This window comes from Merops nubicus, unplaced genomic scaffold (genome assembly GCF_000691845.1).
Source record: "Merops nubicus isolate BGI_N331 unplaced genomic scaffold, ASM69184v1 scaffold26969, whole genome shotgun sequence".
Taxonomy (NCBI): Eukaryota; Metazoa; Chordata; class Aves; order Coraciiformes; family Meropidae; genus Merops; species Merops nubicus.
In genome coordinates, this window is record NW_008629410.1 from 1 (window position 1) to 11,878 (window position 11,878).

General features: G+C 40.8%; 1 protein-coding gene across 1 annotated transcript; it reads right to left on the reverse strand.

Annotated features, from left to right (window-relative positions):
* Window positions 1–1,441: 1,441 nt before the first annotated feature.
* VPS26A (vacuolar protein sorting 26 homolog A (S. pombe)) lies at window positions 1,442–9,181 on the reverse strand (the record flags this gene model as incomplete). The annotated part of the gene is made up of 8 exons (XM_008946987.1): window positions 1,442–1,758; window positions 2,627–2,769; window positions 3,301–3,369; window positions 4,807–4,913; window positions 5,382–5,546; window positions 6,039–6,195; window positions 7,223–7,298; window positions 9,032–9,181. Coding segments are annotated over 8 exons (981 nt in total), but the record flags the coding sequence as incomplete, so codon positions are not given.
* Between the last annotated feature and the right edge of the window lie 2,697 nt (window positions 9,182–11,878).

The following is an 11,878-nucleotide window of genomic DNA, read 5'->3' on the forward strand; positions in this document are numbered from 1 at the left end:
GGTCACCGCCCGCTGCGCCCGTTACAGCCAGGGAGGGGAGGCCGATGGCAGCGAGAACACAGCGCGTTTAATTTCAATAGTTCCCCCGGTTATCACACGTGGCGGAGTTAAATACAGCCCGAGCCTCCACAAACCCCTTTCGCGTCACGTCCACCAAGCAAGTGACCGTGAGAAGCTTTGGCTTTTGACTTTATTATTTAAATTTCTGAGCAGGCACTTACACGAAGGAGTTAAATTTGCTCCCCTGCCAAGGTAACCGGCGTTAGAAGTACCCTGGCACAAAGTACACAGCGCCTTTGCTTTATCAAAGTGCCACAGTAATAAAACGGTTGTTACAGAAACGTAATTCGATTGTTGGTTTCTCATAAAGTAAGGTTACCCGTGACACTTGCACCACAGTCGAGGAGTCTTGGTTTAAAGGCCAAGTGAAGAACAAGCACAAGTAGCCTTCTGCAGAGCGGGCTCCATCCCATGCCCAAGCCATACATCCGACAGCAGAGGACATGCTCACTGAGGAGGAGAGGACAGCTAACTCCTTTAAGCTACTTTTTCAAACAGTAAATGCATATGAGATGATCAAGACAAACCTGATGCTGCCAGACAAGCTTCTAACATTTTTAAGGCTTGCCTGGCTTCAAAATAGCTTTCCAGAAGATCACAAAAAGCTTGTTTGCCCTCATAACAGGCCCAAGAGGAGGATGTCCTTCGAGAACTTTTGCCTCTCCTGTCAGGACAGCGAGGAGACAGACTGTGAAGACAGTGGAAGCATGAGGCTAGGAGGAACCACATAGTTTCGTGTATTTGCAAAATAATCAAATGTTACCAGCATTTGTTAAATTGGTAAAAGATAATGAGATAATGATACTTTACCCACTCACCACCTGCAGATGAAATCATGACAACATCTTTACAGTCACTAATTACTGAACAATGAGCCCAAATGTCAGGAGTAACTCACACAAAAGGCTCAGAGAAGTACAGTAGACAGAGAACTGGCAAAAGGAGGGCAAATATGCTTCCAAACATTCTTTGCTACTGAGATTTAAAGCTTCTTAGAAACCGTGGTGTCTGAAGGCTCCACAGTCATCACAGTCATAGTGCACATACATGCAGTTACAGCTGAAGCCTGTCCAACACAGTAATTAGAAGCCTTAGGACAAATTCACTGTAAATCTCCATTTCTAGTGTGATTTAGTCAATTGTCATTTTACTTACTGTCATTTCAAAACAAATGCAAATAAGCAACATTGGAAAGAAACATGCAATAAACAACATGAGAGAAGGGAAATGCTTTTGTCTACACTGTATAGGTGATCAACAAAAATAAAATACACCAGCCTACCATGCATGGAAATAACTAGATTTAAGTTTATGCAAATCCAGGTGCATATAACTATGAAATAAAAGTAAATGTGCAGTATAAAATAGTAGCTTAAGAAAGTTCCAGTGTTTGAGAAAGCACTTTATTTTAAATGTATATACATACTTGAATGTTTAACTGAAGAACACTTTAGCAGTATGGTAAATGCAGCACTGTGAGATGAAGGAAGACAGCTGTAAGAGGAATTTTGGCCTTCTTTTCCCACAGGCTGCTGCCACCTTTAACCTGCTGAAGCATTGTAAAGTTTTTCACCTTATACCAGTTCACATTTCAGGTTGCTCGGCAGATGCTTGTGACTCTGGAGATTCAAATCGCTGGTGAAAGTTTGTTCGCTGTTTCCTCAGCTTCTCAGGAGCTTTTCTCCATAGAATTATTTCCTGTTTGAAGCATCAAACACTTTTGAAACCACCCTCTACCATTAAGCCAGCAGCATTAAGTATCTTAAGCTCCTGATAGGCAAAGACTTCTGAAAAATAACTAACTAAAACCACCACCACAAAAAACTGTGCATCCCCACTACTCACAGAACAGTGCAGTACACATGAAAAGTAACAAGAAGAGAACACTAAGTTTACATATTTAGTTACTGCCTAAACACTTAGCTTTATCAATCTTGAGCAGTAAGCTCTTCTGTAACAGTCCTACTCCTAACTGATAGCATTAAGGAGTTCAGGAAGTTTTTCTTACTGCTTTTCCTCAAACACCAAAGCCCAGAGTCACTGTACGCTCCAGTTGCCTTTTGGTTTCCATTTGAAGTTTACTACCTTGCCTATTCTTTAAAATGAAGATTCTGCTCTAATCTACAGAGCTTCATTCCAGTGACCCTTCTTGCTATTTCTTTCCTCAGCATCACCTCAACTTCTGTTACAGTCTCAAGCATCTTGGCCCTTACTACAGTTTTGAACCTGGGCTAATGCTGGGAGCGCAAATCCACCTGCAGTACTTCAAAAAAGGAGGCAAACAAATGCACCTGTAGCTCGTTCTACCCACAAAGTGTTTTGTCTGAATATTCACAATACAAGGTTGTTCTAGAGCAGTGAGCATCCCATCTTTGTTGAGATAGTGCCTGTCAACCCCCTTGTGAGCTTGCAAAAAGGAGACATTTTCTATACAGCTTCCGAGACACTCGCCAGCAGTAATGCTTATGCCATACACTAAGTTCAGGTGGCTTCTCCTGTGCTGAACATTCATAGTAGCATATATAACAGACCAGATAATTCTGCAACAAATTTCTACAGGCCATACCTGCTGTTTGAAGTATCGCCTGTCTTCTTCATCCACAAGCACTAGATTTAAGAAGTACCTCACCGAAAATTTTTTGTTCACATCCCTCATTGTTGGAGTTGGGTCATAGCCTGCTAAGAACAGTCTTATAGGAATAGATTCACCTAAAAAAAAAAAAAAACTTTCACTTAGTTCCTCCAAACTGGTTGTCATTAATGCAGTTGCAGAAGACACACAAAAGAAATGCAGTTTCCCAAGCACTACCTGCACCACTTCCTTTATTAAAGGGGACAAAACAATAAAATAAAAAACATCCATCAAACGTAACACTGAGCACATAGGCAAGTGGGAATATTTTATCAGTGGAAGCATGATAGCCAGGCAAGACAAAAGAATCACTATCTTGAGCTCTCTAGAGCTGGTCTACACCACAGAGTCAGGTTTGAACCAAAGTGATAAAAGGATCAGTTGTAGAATTTCCAATGGTAAATAAAGGTAATAATTACTATGATCCCAAGTGAAATGCCCTAAGTCAATAAAAATGTCTGCTTTGGATAGCAAAATCCACTGTCATTTCAGCAACCTGAGGAGAAGTGTGGTTTCTCCAAGAAAAATTTAGAAAAGCCATCTCTTCTCCAGATTTTTTTAAAGCACAGTTTTAACATTTACCCTTTAAAACGAGCACAGATATTTACCTTTAACTGGTGCACCATCCATTATTTCATACTTTGCAATAGTTTCAGTCTCTGTTGTGGTGCTGGGTCCTGGTGAAACAAGTTTACACTGTGAGAAAACATGCTGCTGTTTTAAACATTTACCAAGTTTCAGCATAGCAATTTCTACTCTGTAGCATTTAAATAACACAGCACTGGAATTTTTGCCTTTGTCTTGAATATAAATTGCACCTAGCTAAAGCAAGCAAAACCCCTTCCTGGGCAGAGCATCTGTTGCTTACTCTCTCCTCGCCACACTTAAACAGAGGAGCAAGTCCACCTGGATGTGTGAGCCTTAAATAAGAGACAAGCATGCAAGGAAGGACTCATGAAATAGTTCTCATTGGTGGGCAATGCTAATGAATGATTCTACTAGGCCACAGTCAAGACTAGAAACCTGAAGGGTTATTTATCACCCAGCACAAGAACCACCTTTCTCCAGGTCCTACAACGAAGAAACAAGGGTACCCAATTTAGCTGCAAAACCCAACAAAAAAAAAAAAGTAGAGAAAGTAGAGCTTTCTGCCCTTACTCTCTTTCTACAGGGTCCAAACGACTGTGGAATGAAGTCATGAGCCACAGTCTCTTACTGCCTTCCTAGCTTTGGAGCGTAAAAGCCCAACATGTACTAATCAAGCTGTTTCTGCTTCACAGCCTCTTGTTTATCCTGGAGCAAAGGAGGCTCAGGAGAGACCTTCTGACTCCACAACTCTCTGACAGGAGGTTGGAGACAGGTGGGGGCCAATCTCTTCTCCCAAGGAACAAGTGATAGGACAAGAGGAAACAGCCTCAAGTTGTGCAAGGGGAGGTTTACGTTGGACATTAGGAAAAATTTCTTCCCCAAAAGAGTTGTCAAGCCCTGGCCCCAGGCTGCCCAGGGCAGTGGTGGAGTCCCCATCCCTGGGGATGGTGAAATCCCCTGGGAGGGATTTCAAAGCTGCATAGATGCAATGCATGGTTTAGTGGTGACCTGGCAGTGCTGGGGAAACAGACCCGATGGTCTTAAAGGTCTCTTCCAACCAAAGCAGTTCTAGAATTCTATGTTGTTTCGATTGTATCCATTTTAGGCTGTCAGAAAATGACATTTCTAGAACGTGAGAGATACATGCTAATCTCCACTTTACCAGCTAATCTCTGCAGAGGCAAGGGGGTTTTCAGAATGCATTTCACACATTTTCCCGTTCTTGTTATCTATCAAGGCTGATTAAACTTCTGCATATTCACACCCAAGTTCCATTTACAAGGGTTCATGTTTGTGAAACTCACCCAACAATCACAATCCCAGAACAATGCTACAGACTGATGAGGTTGACTACTATGTATGAGTACCAAAGCACAAAATGCAAATGGTAGTCAAACACCAGTGAGAAAGAAGCACATGGAGCATTAGTTTAGCCAAAGCTGCAACTAGTGACTTCACTCTCCAGGTTTGCATAAGGCTCAACCGGCATACAAGTTGCCATTTCTTTTGGACTTTGTTTCTCTTACCAATTCCAGTAATCTCCTTTTTGATCAGCTGCAACTCCATGTGCTGAATTTTTATTCTCACTAAGAGGAAATAAATTTTTCCAACAATCACATCCTTTAACTGATACCTTTAAAAGAACAAAATGGGGTTTTTCATTAAAGAATAAACACAACTTTCACTCTTCTTGAACACAAGGTATACAGGCAGCTACCTCATCTGCCTTTTAACTACTTTGAGCTTACTTCCCCACCAAGCTAAGCACCTCAGCCAGACCAGTACAATTAGCACCTTTCCAGCACTTCAATATTAGTAAAAGAAATATTATATTTATACCAAAAAAGCATAAATTCAGAAATCAGGACTTAAATATTCACTAGTGACCTTCCTGCCAGTAATGAAGGGAGAACAGACAAGTATTCCTGAAAAAAGGCCACTGTGTAATTAGCAACCAAAAAGCTCAACACAATCATCACTGAAAATGTTGCTTTACATTTTACAGTCTTTAGATGCCAAGATTGTTCATCAAATATTACAAACTCTTCCCTTCTATCTCAAGAGCTCTACTTGAATGTGTTTTGTCCTAAGTGACACTTACTTTGACTTATTGTATTCAAACTCTATATGAAGACAGTCTTCAATGCCTACTTCCATCTTAATGGAGTTGTTTACATCTGGGTAGGTAGCGAGCTGATGAACAATCAAATCATATTCTTTCACCAAGTCTGACAGCCGTCTCACTATTGTCACTTTTAGAAAATACCTAGAAAGAAAGCCACCAAGTTAGCCATAATTATCTAGAATTGCATAAGAGAAAGCCTTTATGTTCTGAAGTACAGGTATTCTCTGAAAGACAAGAATACATTCTTGTATTTTGGTGTCTTACAGTTTTCTGCTTAATCTTACAAGACAAAACAGTTTTAGGTAGAAATGTGTGATTGTTTTGTTTGGTTGTGGTTTGTTGTGGGGTTTTTTTGTTTTGTTTTGGGCTTTTTTTCCCCCCTCCTTTTTAAAGGAGAGACAGAGACCATCCACTCTTGATAGAGCTGAAATAATTTTATCTATACAACACTGAGCAATTCCAAATCAAGTAGAAAAGGCTACATTATAACAGTCTCAGCAACTCAGTCAAGGCACTAGCTACTAGCTGCTACATGTCTGATCTAAAATCCAAAAGGAGAAGCAGAGGAGGGAGCACAGATGCTAAATTATTAATTTTCCACAGTAGAAGAGAGAAGGCTTAAGAGTCACAAACCTCAGCCTGACGTTGGCACCGATGTAGGATTCATATGGCTTTTCAACCTGCATGAATTCAAAGTCATAACTTCTGTTTTGGGTCAGTTCTCCAGGTAAGGCCAGTTCTTTCACTAAGTTGACAAATTCATGGGTATTGCTTTTGTCATTGAAGAGTTCTAAAGTTGAGGAAGTTAAAGGAAAACAAGTTTCAGTGTTTATTTTTAGCAAACAAAACTTGTCTCTGAATTTGTCAGGAGTAGGTTGGAGAGGACAACAGAAGCAATTAGATTTAAGTTACACATATTTGATCAAATGTTTTGCCCACTTCTTCAAAATGACCTTCAGTTTCAGCAAGCATTCCTAAAGAGCTAACTGTAATGAACAGAACACATATGTGAAGCTTCACTAGCATGACATTTTTTTAATGACAGTTTAGCTAGCTTTAATGAGTACCTTGCATTCTCTGTAATTAGCATTGTCCGATTTTAGCTTCCAGCATTTATTGCTGAAGGGACAAAAACCTTGAGCAACATCAAGACTGGCTCATTTAGCACAGGGCAGTGATCCCAACTGCTCCCCCCCAGATTAACACCACCTATCAAATGGTTTATTATTACTATTAGCCTACAATCAAATGGTTTATTATGACCACTGGTCTAAGTCAGTCATTTGGAAACAAGCTCTTCATATATAAGTACAGACACACCAGTTTCACAGCAACAGTATCTCCTGTCCCTAGACCACTGCCATTATTCTTTCTCCTAGATCTATGCCATGCACAGTCAGAACCTGGTCACATCTGCTACACAGCAGTTCAGACACAGGGTACTAGAGCCTAATGATTGATCAGAAATAGAGAATTCGTGAAACTCTAATCAAAGCCAGTTGCTATGAGCCTGAAACTTGAAGAATTACTTCCAAAGGGGACAGTGAAGCAAACAGCCCTCTAACAGAGAGGGAAGGAATTTTAGCAGACAGATTACCAGTTCTCCCTCACACGCACATATCTTCCCTCCCAGTGACTTTCTGGCTAGCACAAATTAGTATATTATTTGTGTTAAAATAAGGAGGATATAATCTTTTGGCACTTGTCATCCACTAACCCAGTCCAGTTGCAGTGTTTGAGCCACACTGCTGACAGTCAAAGTGCCAAGTTCCATAAACCACAACGGACCTAACAGCCCCTTTACAGCTCACACTCACCAATTTGTCCTACAAATTCAATTCTAATTCCTTGATGCTCTAGTCTCTTCCCAAGCTGCTTAAAGGAGATGTTCACCTACCAAGGCAAAAAAAAAAAAAAGTTAAGTTTTTCCACACTTTCACTCTATATATGATCTCAGTTAAAAGGAAAACATATTACTACATGTCTACGAAAACTGAGTCCTCTTCTCAACAGACCTTAGCTTGAAGGCAACCAAATCACACAGCTGATGATGAAATTAAGCATTACCAAGGCACCACTAAAGCATTTAAGAAAAATCTAATCATCCACAAGACTGAGTTTAAGAACAAAGCTTGAAACTTTTGAGTTGCAAAATTAAGAATCCAAGCCAGAGCTTAAGCAGAGTTCACATAGGCCAGTCACAACCCTCTTGCCATCTTTGAGAGCAAAGAGCTTCAAAGCATTTTCTGACAGTCACATTTAGAAGTCCAAAAAAGAATGGCCATGAGATGCATTCCTTTCAAGTCAAGCAAACTAAAGTTCCTTCCTCAGCAGACAGTTAATTATTAGTGTCAGAGAAGGCAATGAAAAATAACAAATAATAAAACTTACTATCAAGCCCTTCATTTGTGAATTTGAATCCCACCTCACAAGAAAAGATTCCATAAGGTTGCTTGCTATGGAACCATGTATTTACACATTTTTTATTAAGACTGTATAATGTTATCTTAAAAGGTAGTGATGACCAGAGAAATTCCTGTACCTTAAAATCCAGCACATATTGATATCTGAGCAGGAAGTAAACCACTTGAATAATCTATCATTGTGCTGAAAAGGAGGAGAGAGGTAGAGGGAAGTTGTCCAATAAATTTCTGGTATTCCAGACTGCCTCATTCCACTGTGCTTACGTGAGTCAAAATTCATCAGGCACCTCTCAGGCATCACTGATACAAACAAGAAGTGCTCAGGCCAATGCTTATATCAAAACTATTTCCATCAGTTTCCTGAGTTTGAAGGCCATCTTCTGAGAGTTTAACATCCTTGAAAGCATCTTTCTAGGGAACCAAGACCTTAGCATGGGAAGATATCTTAAGAGTAAGAAGATGCCTAGTGACAATAGGTCAGTCAGTCAAGATCAAAGTAGGTATTTAAAAGTCGATCTCAGAATCCAATACCTGACTCAAGTATTTTGGAGGAAAAGTGAATCATAACAGAAATACTCAGAGAGCAGCAATGGCTCCAGTAAAACTAGAGTGATGGCAAGGAGTTCCTAGGTGCAATATTTGAAGCAGAGAAAAACCTTCTGGCAATCTCAACCTTTTACTTTTTTCCCCCCCAACAAGAAAAAAACTCTTGTTGAGTCAGCAGCCAGCTGAACTTCACATGTTGCTCCTCTGATGCAATTCCAGAAACCACTTCAGGGCATGAAACACAAGGCTTAGCTTCAGGGTATGCAAAGAATATTGGCCGCACCAGCCAAAAACTGCTGTTAACACATGCTGGGTTGTGGATTTTGGAGATCAACAGGAAGGAGAATCAGGGGGATCCAGTTTGGAACAGTTTTCTTGCCAGAAGCAGCAATAGGATTGCACACGGTTAAACAAAAACTTTATTCACCAATCCAAGATGACCAGAAACAAGCAGCTATTAGACAAAATGCTCTTTTATCAGTTGCCTGAATAACTACCCTTAGAGCAACCCCATAAAGGAAAGCAGTCTCCTCTTTGAATAACACCAGCCAAAATTGCAGCTCTTGCTTATATCAGTTTTTCATTTACCTTCCTATATGTATTTGCATGCCAGAATCAGTAACTAAGTCACTTAAAAAAAAAAAAAAAAAAATTTACCTTTCCTGAAACAGATTCTCCATCATAGAAGAGATAATGTTTTTCCACTTTACCATCTTCTGTTTTGATTTCTGCTGTTTTTCGTGTTTCAGCATCACTAAGACTAACATCAATCTCACAAACAGGACCAAAAAGGCCTCCAAGAAAACTCTGGAACAGCAAGAATTAGATAAGTTACTACACAGTGAATATTGAATTTTAAACATGTTAGTTACTTGCAGCTGTATGCTATACACTGGGGAAAAATACTTGTGCTCCCATGAAGTTACAAAGCCATTATGTATTAGAGACCCAAGGAACAGCCATGACAAAAGACAGTTGTTCATCTAGCAAATAATTGAAATCAGGTCAGTAACAAGCAGTGACAGCTCTTACAAAATATAATGTTTATTAAAAAAGTACACGGCATAATTACTATTATTATTGCTACACTAAAATAAAATACTAAGGAATATTCATAACATTACTGTTGCAAGCACAATTTTGGTTTCTGTCACTGAGAAGTTTCCAATCATGGGCTTCCCTTTAAAATAAATAATAATTTTAAAACCACACTTAAAAAAGAAAAACCCCAACTTTTTAACAAAATTATTCCATCTGGTTCAAGATTTGAGACACTATGCCAAAAAAAAAACCTTACATATTGCTTTATACCCACTGTAACTTACTGCATAAACAGCAGTGACAAGGATGATCAGAAGTAAGGGGAGTAACAAAGTAAAAACCAACAGGATATAGCAAGGCCTGAAGCACCCCCCCAGCTGGTGGAGGAGAATAAGGGCTTTTATTTGCTGCCTCCTCCTATGCCCCACAGCTCTCTTCCCAGATGAAGGGAGCACTCACAGGTTCAAGAGGCAGCTGTTCTCCATACCAGCCACCTTAGCCACTCAACTGCCATCACAGAGTGGAGGTTAAAAGTTTACCCAGCCCACTATGACTATCAAACATCAGTCCTCACCTTACACCAGCACCCCCTACGCACCAAATTCTGACCAGCACTGAGCACAAGAAACCAGGAGAGATCATCCTTTGACCTTACACAAACACTCCTTACAAGAAGCTGCAAAAGATATTAGCAGCTCTCTGGGAACCTCAGCAAGATTAGTACAAAAGCCAACATTTTCTCCCAAGAATTAGGCACTAATCTGCTTTGACGTATTAAAGCGGACAACGCTTCACTAATTCAGTGTGAGCTGGTCTTTTTTTGGAGAAATTACACTATGTTCTCCATAAGAGCATCTGCTTCAAGCAGATGAATCTGGTGTCCATGAAACAGTCATTCTCACTTCACCAACTCCATATCGGAAATGGAGGACAAACACACTGCAAGACATTCTAGGGACCTGCAGTTTGAAATGCAGCACTAAAAACTAAAAGCCCAGAAGAAAGTTTCACCTGAGTACCACTGCTTAGCAGTAGGAACACTGAGTGACTTTTTGCTTACCCTTACAAGTCAAGCAAAGACATGGTGCAAGCTTGAGCTATAAAGCAGCAGTTCACACAGGAATGAACTGACTCTGTATTTGCTCAGACAGCAAGAGGCCCTCGTTCAACCCACACAGACATGTGTGACTCCAGCTGAAACCTGGCTGTATCTACTGCACATTCTCATAGGAAAGCAGAAGCACATGACAAACAAGGTGGCCAAATGGAAGGCCAAACTGTCTCCCAAACCTCTGCCAAGCACATATTTACATTAACTGCTGAAGCAAGAATTTACTTTTTTTTTTTAATGACTGCACACTAGAACCATTCTTGATTCCTGGCTCCTGAGGAAGAGGGAGAAAGAATAAAATTTCAACAAGAATTCCAAATCTTTAGACTGTTTTAAACTGTTACACATTACTTTTGAGCATGCCCATAGAAACTAATGATTTTCCAAAATAGCCATATACTTGCCCCCCACACCCAGCTAACCAAGGAAGTACATTACCTTTAAGTACACATTATACAAGATGCTCTCATGGTACCTTCCAAATGGAAAAGCTGTACCATCATTAAAAACACTGTCTGTTTAGTAACAGATCACTTTTCAAGGTGCTGCATATGAGTATTTCAACCATATCCCTTAGAGATTATCCATGATCTCACCCAGAGGGGATAAGCACATATGGAACAAAGATACCAACAGCTGGTATCTCCTCCAGTTGCTATTGAGGATACTGTGGTGAGGAAACTATGCAAAAGAAGTAGTATTTTAAGAAGCCACCTTATGGCTTGTTATGTTACAGCTTAAGAAAACGAAGACAGAGAAGTAGGGCTTTCAGGAGCTGGTCAAACACTAGGCTACATTCTCAATTTCATGCAAAAGACACATGCTGCAGATTTTGCTACATCAGGACCAAAATCAACCTGCATTCAGTTCTTTCAATAGCTGTACTGAAGGGCTTGTGGGACTCCCTGCAGTTGACAAGCAGTGCTGAAATCCCACCCACAGCTTCCCCCAGAGCACTAAAAAGCTTTTGCACATCCACGAGAGATCAAGTCGCGTTAAGGACTGCACGCGCTTCAGAACCCCAGAGCGCACCGATCTAGCCGATGCTTTAAGACATATAGTTTTATATCCCAGCACACCAAGCTAGAGCGAGCCTGCTAAGCACAGGGGGGCGGCTACTGCTCCAGCTCCGAAGGGTTCCTACCCGTCGCTGTCACCTCCACGCTGCCTCACGGGACCGCTGGAAGATGTCCCGGCCCCTCCAGGACTACCTTCCCCAGCGCCTCCCCACAGCGCACGCCGCGTAGGAAAAATGGAAGTCGGGTTCCGTGACCGAACCCCGGCGGCGCGGCAGCTGAACGCCCACAGTCCCGAAACTCTATTAAACCCCCCGCAAACCTTCGTGTTTCGGT